At 39.7% G+C, this 18,488-nt stretch overlaps 1 protein-coding gene across 1 annotated transcript in view; it reads right to left on the bottom strand.

The window, feature by feature from the left end:
* The window catches only part of MYO1E (myosin IE), a 76,669-nt gene that overhangs the window by 17,048 nt on the left and 41,133 nt on the right, over positions 1-18,488 (bottom strand). Inside the window, 13 exon segments of the mRNA XM_058811417.1 lie at positions 839-937; positions 4,700-4,806; positions 5,593-5,674; positions 6,258-6,343; positions 7,083-7,250; positions 8,321-8,407; positions 9,726-9,812; positions 10,195-10,275; positions 11,167-11,363; positions 14,692-14,824; positions 15,947-16,081; positions 17,312-17,443; positions 18,241-18,330. Coding sequence (XP_058667400.1) covers positions 839-937; positions 4,700-4,806; positions 5,593-5,674; positions 6,258-6,343; positions 7,083-7,250; positions 8,321-8,407; positions 9,726-9,812; positions 10,195-10,275; positions 11,167-11,363; positions 14,692-14,824; positions 15,947-16,081; positions 17,312-17,443; positions 18,241-18,330 — 1,484 coding nt within the window.

Below are 18,488 nucleotides of genomic sequence, written 5' to 3'. Positions count from 1 at the left end.
TAGAATATTCTTGGTACTATCATGAGGGATTACTAATGGCTTTGTCCTGTGCTGTTTGATTAACTATACTCCATTCCTTGCAAAAACTGATTGGGTTTTTAACACCCTCAAATTCAATGCAACAACTTCCAGCAAAAGCTGATTTATCACATAAAGCCTGTTTGGGCATTTATTAGCTGCATGTGTCCAGTTTCTGAAGAACAGAAGCTGAATGTTGTATAAACCTTGAAACTGCTCCTATTTAAGAGGATTTCATTGGCTAGTGGAGGTAGTTAATCATGGTAACAGCTGGTGCTAAGACACTGAGAACAGGACTGATCTTCAAGAGCTCTGACTTGCTTTCATTCATTCTGAGAGCAGCTGCAGAGGTCTGAGCTGTGCCATTCCCAGCTGTCAGAACACCAGTGGAAGGATAACAAGTTCTGTGAGCTGAGGTTACTCTTTACACTGCAATGGTGAATGGCACGTGTGGATTTCTTTACCTGCCTTCTATCTGTCATGGGGAGAGTGGAGCAGTAACATTTTAGACAAGGGCCTGCAGTTGGACACTCAGATTTCAGGGACTGCATCAGTTCCTTGAACTTGGTAACTCTGAGGAACCCTCTCATAGCACTACAAATACTGAGGCTTAGGCAAGTTCACAGAAAAGATGAAGTACTTTCAGTAACACAAAGCCAGGCTTTGAAGCACTTTGAAATCTCTGTGTAACGGAGATCACTGAGCAAGGCACATGTGGAGAAATGGGAAGGTTTCAAAACTGGCAACCTTTTGGTTGTCTCCTCATCATGTAAACAACCCTGCTGTTGTTTAGGCAATTCTTCTAAACAGTGCTACCTACCTCTGCAGAAACTTCTTGAAAACCCGTCTGTAGGCGTAGCCAGCTCTTCTGACTCGAATATTTTCTTTCAGACCCAAGTATTCCACTTGATGTTTTACCCTGGGGACAAAAACAATGCAAGGCTTAAAATCCATTTGATTTCAGCATACTTGTGGATTGAGGCATTCTTAAACATCTGAATCATATTTAACTGTTGATTGCTAAAATTCATGCACAGGTAAATGAATCTCATTTTGCACGTTACCCTGCACACTGCATAGTACGAAAGATATTCCATGCAGGTAGATCACAGCACTGAAATATATGTAGCAAATTAGCTTTATCATTTGTTCCTAGTTTAACTTCCCATTTCCAAAATAATTTGTGTATAAATTTCTTAGGTAATAATAAAAATCCATAAAAAGCCAAGTAACTATTGCTGATACAACTACACAACTGGTATCCAAGGGATTGGGAAATTGTTTTGTGTTCTCTTCTGAAGGTTTTTCCTATGCTTTACATAGCTCAAACAGCAACACAGTAACATTTTTTTCCTCGTTGTTATGGAGAAAAGACCAACTGTGATGGCTGGAAAAAGCCCCTGATGCCAAACCTTCACTACACAAAGAATGAGAAAGAAGAAAGCCAGGTCAGTATACTGATGAAAAGCCAGAATACCTCCTCATTTTACCATGCTGCAAAGGAAGGATTCAGCATAGGCACAAAACTGGCTACAGCCAGTAATGGATGACTCATCCATGGCACATTTTAAATTACAAACAAAAGCTGAGCTGGTACCAGTCCCACAGAAAGCGTTAATGGCTGTGGAGAAACTCTGCTGCACATGGGAACTGAAGCATCATTATCCCAACACCAGCAGAGCTGCCTCTCACCAAGCACTTCCAGCCAGGTTCTAATCAGGGAACAAGGATGTGCCCATGAAATGCAAAGCAGAAAAACAGCAAAACAAAAAAGATTTTGCGCTTTTTCCTCCTTCTAGACCTGTGACACATTTATGATTTTATGTTTCTTCTTACATATCCTGCTAGTCCACATATCCTTACATAGTCTACTGCTTAATGTTTGGTAATTTGATTTGAAGAATTCCAGTCGCTGATTTCCTTTGCATTTTCTTAATTTTCTCATCTAAGTCATAGGCTGCAAGAAGCAAGGTCAGTTTTTCATTCTGTTGCTGTTCTTCTAGAGAGCAAAGTATAAAAGCTTTAGCTTTCAGTCTTAACTATAACAGTTTTTAAGGTTTTAGTCCTGCACATTTAACAAACAGTACATAAAAGACCATCTGTTTACATATAATTTTTTAAAAGTGAGTCTGTAATAAGCCATTTTTTTGTTTTGCTTACTATTTCTCTGATTTTACAGAAGGTTTTTCAAATCCTGAAACTCTCAGTTAATTCAATGTTATTTCTCTAGCTATTTTGCAAAGTTAAATTTGAATATAAAATGTACTGCCCATTTTTTTTCAAATGACTCATAGTAGGAAGGGGAAAATCTTCTGAAATCCCTTGCTACAAATGACAAAATTTCTTTAGTTATTTCTTCCTTTTGAAGATCACTTTTGAGAGGTATTTTACTAAACGATGAGTGATATTGCTCTTTTAGCTTAAAATAAAGACTACTACACATTTTAATCTTGCTGTGTTCAAGGAATCAAGTATATTTTGCACCCACTCCAAGAATTCTGGTACAGTACAAAGTTGGTGGACAAAAATACATTTTCCTGTTTATAGCTTTCCCTCCTGTTCACATCTGGAATAATGCACTGGAGCCACAGTACTACTCCCATTTTCTTACTGTCTTGCCAGTATCAGTGTCCAGCACCAGAGAATTTGAGACATTTTTCTGGTTTTTTCCTTTCCTTTCTGAGAAAAGACACACTGAAAATCTCCCTTCAGGCAGCAACCTCAAGCAGGTCAGGGTCTGGGAATTCAGCTAATGCAGCAGTTTTGAATACAAGTCCATGTGGCTGTGCCAGGACCTGAACAAAAACACATTTCAAGAACACCCCAATTTCTGGACTAACTAAGGTATTATACAAGCTTTAGATATTACACAAGGCCTATGTTTCAGTGCTAAATATTCTGGAGTTATTCAACAGCAGCAGAAAGGTGGAGTTCCATGGCTTCTGTGAGCATGCAGTAAGAGCAGCTTTGTGAAAAGGTTTTTCCTTTTTCAGTTACAGTTTCACGGTCTAGTAAACCTGCTACTTATAAGCAAATTGCTACTCCCATTGCACTGACTAAGGCAGCCTGTGTATGATGCAGCATTATGTGACCACACAAGAAAATAAAACAAAAAATTTAAATCCACCAATCAGCAAGATATTACATAAACTCTGTGCTTTTTATTTCTTGCAAATCTTTTTCACAGTAAATTTGAGAAACAACAATATTAGGTTTAGCTTTGAATCGTCACATGCATATAAACTTCTCTTCCCCAGACCTGTCACTAAGCGCCCCAGTGAAGTCCTAGTACAATAGGTGGGCAATAACAGATTGAAAATGAAGAATGTTGGGATTTTTAAACAGGGATGAAGGATTATCACTGTAAGCAGCACTTCCATTTCTGTCTGAGCTTGACAGTATACAATACTTTGTATTTCACTTGGCAAATGCAGCAGCTACTGGTAACACACCATCCTCACTATAGGAAATCAAGAAGAAATCTTGCCCATTTTTGCTCCTGAAGGGGTTTCCTTTTCTCAGGACTAGGACTGTATTTGTTTCACTGGTTTCCTAGCAACACCTTCCACAATAACAGGCCTGTTTCCCAATATGCAAATGATTGATTTTAAAAGCCCCTCAATTTTTAACTATAAGTTTTATAAATACTTTTCCCAGGATAACTTAGTCTCCTCCTTTGGTCCCCAGTGAGAGCAGAAAATGAAGTGCTGCACAGCAGGATTTTCAGGGTGGGAAAGCTAAAGAGGGTCTACATTTACTGCCAAGCCCTCAGTGAGACTTTGGAGTGCAGTCCCAAGAGCTTCTGTAAGTGCTCTCCACCTGCATGTGACTGTGCTGGTCTGCTGGAAAGGCAGGAAGGGAATTCTGCTGGGGTTGTCCAAGAATGCTTTTCATCAGACTTTGCAAGCTGTTTCACCATTATAAAAATAACCACTTGCTTTATCAGCAATTTTACCATTTTCAGAAGTACTTGGTACATAATAACGAATGCTACCGCAACCTACACTAAAGCCCCACACAGCTTACACATCCCACTGAGCACCTACTCCAGTGCAAAAAGAGCAGCATCTTTTCCAGAGGAAGGTGCTACAAGCACCATGTAGTTAAAGATGCCTTAAAACAGATGTGATAAACCAAACAGATCATTTAGACCGCTATTGAATGTCTACATAATCACCTGATATGACATTCCAGTCTATTATTTTTTAAGAGCTGGCTAATTAAATGTAAGTAAAACATTCTTCTCCACTGCTGGTTATAGACACTTTTGGGCAAGTTTGATACATAAAAGCAGATACAGATTTCCTTCTGGCTTTCCAGCTTCTTAATAGAAGCTATTTTCAAAGCATAAAGCTAAAGTTAGAAGTGATCATAATACATTTGGTGTGTACACTTTACATGGAAAACTGAGTCTTTAATATACTGGTTGTGTTACTCATGCAAATGCTGGTTATTCGTAACTGGCAGGAGAAAAGCCAAGAGCTGCACACACCAAGTGCTAATTTAGACCAAGTGACCAGCACTTATCTTCAAAGTTTAGAAGAGGTCATGCCAGATTTCATTTCTGATGGTTTAGAGTATGCAGTTCTGTCGGTAGGCTGTACAATTACAAATGATGAATTTTTGTGGCCTCTTTCGACCATGAGCACTGCCTCTCCTCAACACACTCTGTGCTCCATACCTGCTCTCCTCCCAGTCCCGAGACTTCTTTGTCTCATTGGGTTTGATGCAGCGGATGTAGTGGGGTGTGCACTTCATCAGGGTGCCAACAAGGTCATTGGCTTGTTTCTGTAAACACAGGAAAGCAACAGGATCTCAGCTGAAAGGGTAAATCCTGAGGGAATCTTACAATTATCAACCATCTGCTGATGACTCCACTGGCTAGACACAGGTGCCTTTGGTCCTTCTCCAACAACCAAAGTGTCTTGGGATAATCTGCACCTGATAATAAACTTATCAGTAAATAGGAGGGATCATTATCTCCAGATATGTCATACATTAGAACTTCTATATAAAAATATGTAGCAAATGCATCAAGTGAACCTGTCAGGGTGAAATGTGAGAAGAGAGGCTGGTAAAATATTGATTTGCAAGTCATGTGTAATCTAAGTGTGTATCCTACAATCAGTCTCCAAACAGAGGCTGGCCTTGCAGCACTTGCTACCTTAGGCCAGGCACTCTGTGGTCAGCAGAGACTGCTGCTGACTGGGTGGGTGCTGGGTCAGGCATTTCTGCACTGCAGAGACCAGTTATGTGCAGTTAGTGCAGGACATCAGAAGCTGAGTGAGGTGGCTCATTCATCATGCACATGCAAGAACCATCCACTGCTCCTTTTGAAAATTCACTGCTATAGGATGCACCTGAATACAACATCTAATGAACACTGATGCTGGGCAGAACAATTCTAACAATGCTGAAACAATGCATCACTTTGCCATGAAGATACTCCTAATATCTATCTTTAAAAATATCAGGACAGTAAAAAAAGAAAATACTTTTAAAAATTAATTTAGCTATTCATACACAAACACACAACCACATATACCCACACCAACATTGCAACAGGAGACATACTTTGATTTTGCTGCCTGCAGTGGTAGGACGGCCCTTCTTGTCCACTTGAAGGTTTTCAGGAAACAGAGCCTTTATAAAAGGCCTAGGAAAGAATTTATAAAACAGGGTTGGCATAGAAAGACGATTCAATGCAGGCATGTCAAGGAATATGCTGTAAAAGTTGATAGTTGAGCAGAATATAAATAGCTATTTCTATTACTCTTGAGTTATATCAAATCTATTTTAAGGTTAGTACTTTCCATGAGCCCCATTCCTCACAGAGACCCTTTGCTATTTTGGTGAGCATTGAAAGCCATGACACCAGATACCTAGAAGACTTGAAGAAATGCACACTTCTTAAAAAATAAGCAGCAATTAATTAAAATACATCACCAAGAAAGTTACTTTGTCAAAACAGTGCCTGTTCTGAGAGGAGCCAGAGCACTGATGGCTTTGCTTGAGGCCAAAACAAAGCTGCCATTACAGCATTTGGTTCTGACAGTGCCTCCCTTGGTCCAAACTGCAGAATGAAGGTCAGGGTAATGCAGTGCTGCTGCTGTCCTGCAGCACTGGGCATGGGCACTGTTACACACAGGAGTCAGCAGGTGCAAAGCAGAGAAGTGTGGCCCTCTGTGCCCTCCAAACCACCACAGCATTCCTGCTCCAAGCAAGGTTTGCTTACGTACAAATCACTGCTCTGCATGAGTTCAATCAAGTCCGTGAAAAGAACATCCCGATTTCTCTCGCAGAATCCATCCATATCATAAGATACCTGGGCCAAGGTGGAAATTGATTGTTTGTGGTAAGTTGAGAACCCAATATAATTAAAGAAAATTTAAATCCTGTCCTCATCAGCTGCTGTTCTGTACCTTTTGGTCAGTCTGGTAAAACTTAAGATACCACAATGAGCACTCAATTCTAGCATGTATTATTAAACTTTTTCATGACAAACAAAGGAGCTTCATCCTTAAATATAAATTCCATTTAAAGTCAAATTTAAAAATACTAATGGAACTAGTGAATGGAACATGACAAGTGAATTTAATACTGAATTTTACTAAGAAAGTTTTTGTGTAGTAAGGATTCATTGTTATTAACTGCAGAAAACAATGAATACTCTGAGAAATAAATCCAAAGAAGATAGAACTGCACATTATATTCCCAGTTTTACTGGCATATCATCACCTAAACATCACTTTTATATCTGAATTCTTTAGATTTACTGCTACTGTAATAACCAAATGAGATTACAATAATGAAAGTACGAGGCACTCATTTATTACATTTAAGTTCTGGTTGTGAGAGCAGCAAGGCTCAGACTCCCCTCTCCAGCAAGGGCCATTTGTGAAGGCATTTCTGCCCTAAGCTGCCTGCTCTGTGAAGGGACACTGTCTCCTGGGACAATCTGGCTGTGTAAAACCAAGCCAGCCCCCTGCAGGGCTCCCCCCTTCCTCTCATTACTTTTCTCCTTCCTATAAACACACAGAGTTCAGTGAGGATTTTCAGGTTACCTTTCCAGCATAATGATGGATGATGAAGCCCTGGTTCCAGCTGTTGAAATGTTCATGAGTGCCAATCTGCATCTGCAGTTTCTGCAGCAGAGTCTGGTCAGCCCCTTCTCCCACGGCGTGCATGGTGGCACACACATCATCCAAAATGCTCATAATCCCTGGGGGGTTCTAATGTGGTGGGGAACAACAACAGCAGCTCAAGGGAGGGGGAAAAAAATTATGATGCCAGTTGTTTCCCCCAAACAGAAAATTGTCTTTGCTACAAAAACACTAGAGCAGAGTCAGGAAGGATTTCCCTCCAATCAACTGAGATTAACTTTTACACCAATATGCAAATAGTTTAAGGAGAGATGACACTTCATGGGATGACAGTAGGAAATAATGGAGGAAACAGTGATTACTGTTGAAAAAACATTAACAAAAACATCAAAACACTCAACATCTGTTTAGTTTCTTTCCTCACTCCACCAAAAAGTAAACTCATGCCTGAGGAAAGCATTTAAATGGACATGCTGTAGTTTGACAAACTTGGAGCTAAATATCTGAGACTGGGAGGGAAATTTTATTCTCTTGCTAATCATCCTTATACAGACAGAAAATGGGCAAAATCTGATGTGTATGTAAGCATAAGCCACTCCAGTCTTTCAAAACTGTTCTGGCCTCCATGAGGATAACGAACTATCTGAGAAACATCCTACTTCTGGCCTAAAGCACAACTCAACATTTGTTGCCATCCCAAAACAGAACATAAAGACTTGAGACTACAGAACAGCCTGTGGAGCAAAACCACAGAATTTCCTTTATCTACAATACTGTCTCTTCACTTGTTTCTGCTTGATTTGCAACATCACCTGGAAGAGAAGGTGATGCTGTAGCTTCCCCAGACTGAATTCCATCTCCCATGGACACAAAGAGCATTAGCTGATGTACAGTATGTCAGTAAGGTCATGATATATTGTGGTGGACACAATTTTTTCCCATTATTTTGTCTTTTTAGTCACATGTCAATCATGCTATGGTATAGCTCTCTTTTTGGATGGTATATCTTACATGACATATCTTAGGGCTCCTATAAGACATCTTATGTAAGATTTATATATAGACTTACTATGACTCAGTAACTGAACAACAGTATTTGCATTTTCCTATGAACCTTCTTTACAGAAAAAGCAGCTGCCCAAATATTTAGGAAAAAAAAATCTTGTTGTTTTCTCCACCTGTTTGTTCTAAACACTTACCACTTTGTTCTCTATAAGGTCACACACTATTTTGTTGTTGAAATATTCTATTGGTGTCCATCTAATTCCTTCTTGTACATATTCCTCCTGTTAAGTAAAAAAACAGATGCAAACATTCTTTTGCACTGTAGATGTAGCACTAGATTTACAACACACTCCACAGACACAAACTCTGCACTACTCATGTTCAGGAAGACTTGCCAAATGTATGACTGGGTGGAGGTGGGAGAAATGACCCTACTGATAGTTAAATCCAGCTCTCTGCTGCCTAAAAGATGAATTGGAATCCTACTCTGTTCTCCCCACACATTCCTTTGTCATTCACAGCCCTTCCATGGTTACTGACAACAGCAGGAAGATTTCAACTGCATTTATTGTCAAAGCACTTTACAAATAGTAACAAAATGACTTTTACAGTATCTTGACAGTGTACCTAAGTATCCACATCCTGATCTATTTTAAAAATTCAGATTGTGACAGGCACATGGAGGATCAGATCCCCCAGACAACACATTTAGAAACGTACATGAAATGAAGATGTAGCTTTTTATTTCTGTATGCAACTGCTGTATCTAAAAAGACACCTAAAGAAAGACTGGGGAAAATCAATATTAAAATTCAATTAAATTGACCCAGTCAAGTCAGCTGCACATACAGGGGCTCAGTAGATATTCTGCAGGTCACTTGTGCACCCAGTGCCATGACTGGTTACTCCCCCACAAAGGCAATTGTGTCTGGGCATTCCTGAAAACTCTGTCCCAAAGCAGGTGCCAGCCCTGAGCTCACACTGCACACAGGGCTCCTGTCTCAGCTGCATCCTGTCTGCTCTCCCATGCAGAAACAAAAAAGTGAGATTTGGCAGTAAGACTGTGAGCAGAGAACTGCAAATACTTTTACAAGTATCTTTGTATTTCTCTGATCTATTTCATTCTTACATATACACACATATACATATATAAATATATACACATAAATATAAACATATAAAATATATATGAAATCTATAAATGTATATATTTAAAAAACAGAAAAGCTGTGGAGGAAATGAAGGGAAGTATCCCCAGTGAAAAGTGTGTCATGCTCCAGGGAAGCCCAGGGATGGAGCCAGGCTGCAGCTTTCCATCCCTGCCCATGAGTCAGACTGCAGCAGCCTGGGCACAGTCATGAGACTGCAGCAGCACCGTGGGGTGGACTGGCTTTGCACCACCCCAGCACTGAACAAATGCCTGCAGCTGATGTGCTTTACAGTTTTAGGGTCAGCCAACAACAAAGGTTGTTTTCTTTCCCTTTGTATTGCTTACAAGGTAGATCTACTGTTGCAGATGATGACACCTTGATTTTGCCACCAGCTGAAAAAGAAATAGCTCATTTGTGAATTCCAAAATAATTTTTAAAATCTGGTTACCTGCTCTGCTTTCAGTGTCAGTTCAATAAAAATCTGCTGCAGTTTTTCATTTACAAAGTTGATGCAGAACTGTTCAAAACCATTTTTCTGTAGAAAAGGAAGCAATGTAAAAATTAGTCTCCTGCCTTATATACAATGATTTTTAGTTCTCTCTCTGGCAATAAGCTTCAAAGCAACACTGTCAGTGACAGATGGGTTGCTGACTTTATAGACATTTTGAGGAATTTCAGATCTTCCTTTTAAGATCAATGACTTCATTTCTTTGAAGTTTCTTCAATACCTCATGTTTATTAAGTGAGACATTACCAGTGAGATCACAATGTCCAGAAAGATGGGTTGGGATTTTTTGCTTTCATTCTGGCTGTAGGATTTGTGATTTTTTTTCTGGTTTAAATTTTTTCCCCTCTAAATTACAAAAAGGCTCTCCTAGGTCAGACCTGCTCAAACCTCAAGTATTCCATTGTCATACCTGAAATATTTCAAAGCCATAAATATCAAGGACACCGATGTTATATTCTTCATGGTCCTTCTCCATAGCCTTATTAATAGACTAACAAAACAGAAACAAAACATAAAACAAAGTGTAGTTTATACAATTAAAAATACATCGATATTCTTAAATACTTGAAATTCTTTTAAAAGAATATATTTGAATTGAATACAAATATACAGAAAATGTTATTTTGCTTTCACTTTTTAATAAAGTGTTACAAACAGTTAGGAAATGAACAGTATGTTATCCTGCTTTCCAGGTCAGTGAGCCTTTGGATCTACTATCTACAAAAATCTTTCCTTTTCACTGTAATTAGCTCAGTTAAATAAAAGGAGCCAACAGAAAAAGAACAGCTTGAAGTCTGCTCTTTGATGAATTCTGCTGAGGGTACACTGAATCTCCTCCCCTCACTGTGTAGGTCAGTGTACAGGCACAGAGGGATGGGTGACAGGGAGGGAGCTCTGGGTCACTGCAGATCCCCAGGGAGCAGATCCCTGCTGCACCAGGAGCATCCAGGGCTCCCAGCCTCCAGCCAGCCCAGGGACTGACTCTGAACAAGAGAACATTTTAGCATGGAGAATGGAATTTGGCCCCTGGCTCCACTGCCAAATCCTGCTGCTGAAGGGGCTCTTTGCAGGGAAGTGGGAGCAGAGAGCAGGGGAGCACAAGCAGCCAATTCTGCCCTTCTGAGAAGGAGGAATCCCAGGCAGAAATAGGGATTCTGACAGGAGGGAGATCAGGATCCCACACGGGACAGTCACAGCAGGAGCCTGCAAGCACAGCTCATGTCAGAGGCAGTGCCCTGTGTTTGGTATCCATGGCCACATTCCCACTGCACTGGGCAGGCTTGGGCAGGGCAATGCAGGCAAGAAAAGGCCTGCAAGGAACATTCCTGGTGCCCTTGAACTTGTTTGGATACTTCAGCAGAATCAAGCAAATCCAACTTACATCCACCAAGTAATCAAACACACGGGAATGAAGGGCCTTGGCCAGGGCATCCCTGGTGTAGCAGGCTTGTTCCACATTCAGTGTGACATTAATGGACTCAGATTTGCCTCCCCACTTGCTGTCCATCTGTCTGCTGGTAAGTTTTTCCTTCAGGCGGTCCTGGTTAATTCCCAGAAGAAAAGCAGGGAAAGCTAAAACTGCAAGAAAGATCAGGCTTGCTGGATTATGACTTACAGACTAAACACAGAACAAAGAAAAAAATTACCTTTATCTTAAATAACAGTAAAACTCATGGAGTGTGCAGCTTAAAAAGGAAAAGAGGAGCAATTTAAGCCTTCAAAATTTCTCTATGCTCCTCAAGGACATTTTCAACTCTTTACTTACATGGATATCAATTAAGATAAACGACCTTGAAGTAAAATAGTCAGCTATTTCTGTACATTCAGTACTTCAAACATGTAAGCTGCCACAGGACATGGTTTTGAACTGTGTGGTTCAAACAAATCACTCTTGGAGGAGATGGAAATAAATGTAGAGCTCACACATGAAATAAAATTGACACCATTGAAAATTCTTTGTAAAAACATGAAATATTTAAAATGTAATAAAAAATAGGCTGTTTCCTAATATCCTTTCTCCTTCTTTTTATAAGTTAGGACATTGCAAAAAGTTTTCAATTACCTTGCCTTTTATTTTTTAATTCCTTATTCTGTAAGTATTTTGCCAATTCTATTTCCAGTTGTTTAAAATTAAGCACAAAAATACATCTGTGCCAAAAGCAGCCCAGGGTCTGGTATTCTCTCACTCAGCACATGGTGCAGATGTTACTGCAGGTGTCACACACCTTAGGGAGTGGAAAACCAGAAGTGCCTTGAAAGCAAATGGAAACAGCTCCTGAGGAAAACTCTTGGAGTTGGCACTGCACCTCCACTAAACCCCATGATCCTCCTAACAGTGTTCCATTGGTTTCACATCTACTTTACTGGTGTGAGGAGGATGCAAAATAATCACTAAGGTGGCAACCACTTGCACTTTATGCATCTGTAATGTCACTGCATGACTTCACTAAGCTCTTTAGTACATTATTCCAAAAGTATTTTTAAAATTGGAAATAATCACCAACTTTCTAAAATATGATTTATTACCATCAGCAAACTGATGAAATTTACTCTGAGGTACCAGGAACCACACAAAGTCCAGTCACTGGCAACGTGTCTGGTAATTCAGAGAACTCAGGATGAAGAGCACATGAAAAGATCAATCATTGTTTGCTTTACCTTGGGAAAGAATGCAGGAATTACAGACCACCAGATATGCTCACATACACTGTTAAGATGCCAGGAAAAATGCTGAACCAATACTAGTGGTAAGAATTTATGAAGACAGTCTAATGGCAAGGAGCACCCTGCAGAGCCCAGAAACTCTCCCTTCCCAGTGCTAATGATTTACTGTAAGGGAAGAGGAGCTGGCCAGCACTTGATACAACTTCACATTCCTAACATGCCTGATTGTTTTCCCTAGTTATGGACCATAAAGTTACAGTCTGGAAATTATTATAAAGCAGGATATGCATGTAATTGAAAAAATGATCCTCAAAGAGTCATCAGTAGCATTCAGTGGAATAGTTTTAAATGCACTCTGTGAAGGAAAGCTGAAAAGACTGGGCTCACCTCCTGGGCTTCCAGGAAGTGAAAAATAACCCTTTCAATACAATGCAAGTGTAAAGAGGGAGAGTTCAAATTCTTTTCTCCTTCCAAGAGAGAAGTACTATTATTTGCCATGATTTGTAGCATGGAAGATTTCCAGCAAATAAGAACTTTTTTCATCTCTTAATATAATCAAAAACTACAGCAGACTGCGATCACTGGCATTTTTAAAGATGCATTTGTCTAAAGGGCTGTCAAGAATGGTCTGTACAGATTTGATTCTGACTCAGAGTAGAGCTTTTGGTGTCCCAAAGAATGGCTTTGCATGTTTTTCTGCAATTGGCTGTATAACAACAAGAATGCTAGTGACCAAATTCTTAAACTTTTTATTATTTCAGGCTTACACAAAGCAGGACTGACTGGTGGTTCCCTGTGCTTTATCTTTCATGGTTATGCAGGCTATGAATGCTTTACTATTTAGTTGGCTAGGACAAACAGTAAACTTGGGGGAGGACTAATAGAGAAGAGGAATGAGACCCACTTTCATCTTCATAATGCAGAAATGATGTGCTGGATGTGGCTATTTCTTCCCTGGCTTCTCTAAAATCAGTACACTTATGTGTAAGTCTGATATTCACTCTACTTTCTAATTTCTTCCCATGTATTATTCATACACAATTTATGTATTTGTTTCCCAGGGAGCAGGAGAAACGTGGTGGACATGGCTCATCACAGAAATACATTCACTTCTAATGACTTATTTTCAATTAATGTCTTTGCCATTTGTTATTTTGATGCAACTCACTCTGTATCCATCTTGTATGGCTTTTAAATATCTTGATCGGATTGAAAGATTTAACACTGTGATTTAAATTGAAGCACAGTAGCACATTTGGAACCAAAAGGCATATAAATACAATGCCACAAAATGTTTTTCTTTAGTTCACTTAACTTCTTAATTTGAGAGACTAGGAAGGTTAAAAATTAGTAATTTTTATTTCCAAGTTTCATAAAACAAATAGCAGGAGAATGCTAATACAGTTGAGTGTGAAGCTGACTGCACAAGGTAAGTTAGTTATGAATAAAGTATCTAAAAGTAAACAAATGCTATTTTCCTACGCATAAGACCCATTCTGAACCAAGAATTAAGAGAACACACAGGTATGTCTAAGGTACTGTTATGTGTGTTGTTCTTATCTCTGTACTTAAACTATCCAAGTAGCATAAATCCACATTAGATGCAAGGTGTAAATCACAACAAAAACATTTAGAACTCCAAGTCCATGAATATTCCAACACCTTGCTGCTGTGAGCCCAGCTGCTACAGGACAGAGCACTGGGAAAGGGAACTGTAAAGAAACAGTTACTCAGTAGCTGTAGCTAACAATGAGGTGTCAGCTGAGGAATCTGAGACAGGGAACACAACTGCAGAATGTAAAGCCTGCATTTCTGAACCTCTGTGTACAGGACACATGCACACACCTGTATGGATGCCTGGGCCCAGGGACACCCACAGCTGGGAGCTGCTTCCACAGCACAGGAGCCACACAAACCACATAATAAACAGGGCTTTATGAATGTGTGCTGATGCACTGAAAGAAGCAGAGTTCAAGCCCTTCTTCCAGTGTCTATTATTTCACACTCAAAGGCTGGAACAGGATTTCCCAAATTCAAAATCACACTCTGTTTAAGTCAGTGGCCTTTTACAAGACAAAAGAGGGGCCTCAGCACCTGGTTTTGGCAGAGACTCTCAATTGGCAGCCTGACATTCTAAGAATCTATGCTCTGTTTGGATAAGCAGCTCTAAATTGCAGTTCACCTCCTGCCATCTGGGCTGCAGCCCACTGCTGCTGCTGTAACAGTTTCCAGAGGTACTTACACTCCTCACTCTCCACTCCTGCATAGTTGCCAACTTCTTTGAAGCTGATGTTTCCCAAATGCAAAATTCCTGCCACTATCTGCAGTACCAATGCCTGCTCCTCTGCAAAGATCCCAATCACACTCATTGCGTGCTGGGAAGAAAAACAAATTTGCATCAGTCGAAGATTCTTGTCTTAGAAATCCTTTTACAATGTTAGTGTTAAAAAGTAGAGTTATTCAAAGCAGTTCAGATTCCTAACACAATCAAATTTCATTAAAGCTGAAGTTTCAAAGGGTACCAGATGTTCTACTTCAGCATTTCTGTATTTTTTAAAATTAAATACAGAAGCATCTACACTTTTTAGAACATGCATTAACAAAATAATTTCTGGAAAAAATAAACACCTGTTTTAAAGTGTCACACTAAAATAAATAGTTTCATTGCAAACTGGAAAACAAGGAACCTAAGAGACAATGATTTTATTCCTTCTACACAGTCAGTTCACCCACCAAGACTAAGAACTGTGAAGCTGTACTGAATTACTCTAAAACACAGCCCAGTGTCTGGCTCAGGCTGTGAATTTCAGCCACTTACTAGAAAATCCCCATCACCCCTGGGTTTTGGAGTTCTGAGTACATGACAACTTACAGAATGTCTTCTCAACAAACTGTTTTTCTAAAATATCAAATAAGCTCCAATACAACAGTAACAATTACTTTTTAGGCCTTTAAATGTGCTACACACATAGATGTGTTAATACATCTACTTTAAATAGTAAATTCCTAAAACAGGACACCAGCTGTTGGCAGGTCACACAATGAACTGGCTGCAGCTCTGGATAAAGATCCCTGATCTGTGTTTTCACACTCCCTTTCTCCAGCTTTTCAGCTGTACTGTTTTAAATAAGCATGGAAGGTCAGCCAGCACTGGTAATTCAGCTAAAACAGAGCAGTCTTTTATAATTTTCTTCTAATTCAAGTTCCTCGTTGTGTTTGCATTTTCACATTTTTCATACTCCAGATTATCTGTACAAGTTAAATTTTATTAGATTTGCACCCTTCTGAAAAAGAACAAACTGAAAATCACGACAGCTTTCTACAAAACCTATTTTCAGGGTTAGCATACCTCCTCCTCAAGGCAAAATACAACTAGAATAAGTTATATCTACATTCATTTCTCATTCCCACATTAGTAGATCAACATCTTTGCTAAAAATGAACAGTGAAATGAACATACATCCTCCACTACACAAATCATACAGTAAAGAACTCACCAGTGTTTCTTGGAAATCTGATTTGTCGTTGATGTCATCCACTTTGTAGGAGCCAGAGAGACTCAGATAGTAATAGTAGTCCATACTGGTAATGCCAAGGCTGCTTTTTTGTTCTGAGGAGGCCCCTTCAATTAGCTGCAGAATAAAAACCCCCCAAATTAGGGATCACCCAACAATCTCCAGCAGATAATGAGCAGGTCAGAAACAGGGACTGAGCCTGGAATTACTGGGAGAGATATGGCTGGTGCTGTGCCAGGCATGTACCCTTCCTACCTTCTGGTAATTGCTTAACCCAAAAGACCAGGTTCTCAATTCCATTCCCACAAATGGTTTAGTTCTAACTTCACAACTAATAAATAGCTAAAAATGTGACTGCCTTGAATGCCTTCCATAATCATTAACTCATTAAGAACAGGCAAAATGGGTTTTCCACCCAGAATGTGTTCCCCAAATCCTTAGCAGGGATGTGTTTTCCACACCTGCTGCAAGGCAGGCACAGCTGACAGCACATTCAGAAAGCATCACCTGTGGCTCTCCTCAGACCTGTGCAAAAGCTCTGCAGCCATGCACAGACATGGAAGGAACAAACATCAAAACAGAGCTGTCAAAACCCCACAGTCTCTTAACCCTTGTGTCAAACAACCTCTCAAGGCCACAGGAAAAGCAGCAGGACAGGACAAATTGTACATAAACCTCAGAAAAGGAGAACACACAGCTCCTGGAGCAATTCCAGCACCAATTCAGCTTTCCCTCCTGGCAATGGCACTTCAACTTACAAGCTCACTTACAAAGCTCTGGCTTGGCCCTGGTTTTGTAGAGCTTAATCAGCAGCATGTGAGGACCATGCACTCCAGCAGGTGAGGACCATGCACATCAAAGACCACTGAAGGCTGGCAAAGTCTTTTCAAACACAAAAACTGGGGATACTTGGACAATTCAACAAAATGTTATCATAAATATCTCAGAAAAATAAACTGACAATCAGATTTCTCTGTCACAGGAAGTAAAGGCCAATAGAGATATATATAAACTGGCCTCTCTCTCTATATATATAGGCCAGTTTAAATAGAAAACTGCTGAAAAGTTCTCACTTTCTATTATATTCTCTTAGACTTTTCCAGATGGGAACTCACAATGAGTTTCCAAGCAAGGCTTTGAAATACTGCAATATTCTGTTCTGAAAGGCAGCCAGGCAGGTCTGTGGCAGATGGTGTCTCACCATGCTGCTGAGCTTCCCAGCAGAGACCAGGTTACCTCTGCAGTGTGCACTCAAATCTCACTGCTTTGAGAACAACTATTCAATCAAAAGGAGAAACGGGTCCTAGATACTTTACATAACTCAGAAAGGACTTAGGCACTTCTGACCTGGTAAAAAATGTGAAAACTTCTCTCTCCAGGATTCCTCATTACAACTCGAGATTTTTCCAGTAGGAAGTTGGAGATTTTCCCTCCATCTGGTTCTCCACCTGGGCTAAACTGTATTTCAAAGTATTTCCCCTGCAATAAATAATTCAAGCTGTTAAATGATTAGTAAATGCAAATTCTAAACTATGCACTTGTACTGTATTCCAAGCAAGGTTACAAGGGTATTTCATCTTTATGGATACCTCAAGGTACAACCTAAGCTTACACTTTTGAACCACCATATTTTCTGCATTTACACAGGTCAACATTAACACATCCCATGTTAATGCAAATATAGAGAGGAAATCAGTGGATTCTCTTCACTGTTGAGACTCTTGCTCAGTATAAAGGAAACCATGAGGCTCACCTAAACAGCAGGTCAGTTCAACAGATTTACAACTAACAGCAAACTGTTCTGCCTGGAAGCAAAGCAAGGCCACAATCTCCTGCTTTCAGAGAGACATTATTAGCCAAGTTAGTTGTGTTCATGTTGAACACATCTCACATTGTTAAAGCCTATGTGTAACTTTTTCAAATGGAAGCTCTGGTGTGCAATTTAGTGAGCAGTCACTTCATGAGATTATCTTGACCCTTCTGGAATGCCAGACTGAAGGTAATTCCTTCCTACTGCCTGTGTAATATTAGTAAAGGCTGCAGCCTTGGTACTTCAAAAACTATACCCAGTACATAGAGAGAAAGAAATGCAGGGGAAAAAACAGCTATACAGAAGCCTCTGATATCCACCGTGGTTTAAAACACACTTTATATCTTTTTCTATCTTTATATCTTATTCAGATTTACCTCACCTGTAGTAAATTGATAGTATACCCCTGAACACTCTCTGTAACAGCAAACAAGAGTAAAGTCATCTCGAAGGTAGAGGGACTTACAAATCTGCTGGAGTTGTTGTTCCGTACAGTTTTTGCGTTCCCAAAGGCCTCCAGTAAAGGGTTGGATTGTAGAATAATATCTTTAACATGCTAAAATTTTAGGAAATGAAAGAAATGCAAATTCAGAAATAGACATTTTTAAAGTTCTTACAGATTTTCTAAAAAAAAAAAAACCCATAAATTATATATTAAAAAGGCAAGAAATCCTGCATCTGTAAAAAATTCTCTGGATCATAAGGAATAGAATC

The sequence above is a fragment of the Ammospiza caudacuta genome, chromosome 10 (assembly GCF_027887145.1).
Source record: "Ammospiza caudacuta isolate bAmmCau1 chromosome 10, bAmmCau1.pri, whole genome shotgun sequence".
Taxonomy (NCBI): Eukaryota; Metazoa; Chordata; class Aves; order Passeriformes; family Passerellidae; genus Ammospiza; species Ammospiza caudacuta.
Note: the sequence above shows the minus strand (reverse complement) of the source record. Positions and strands in the feature narration are given on the sequence as shown.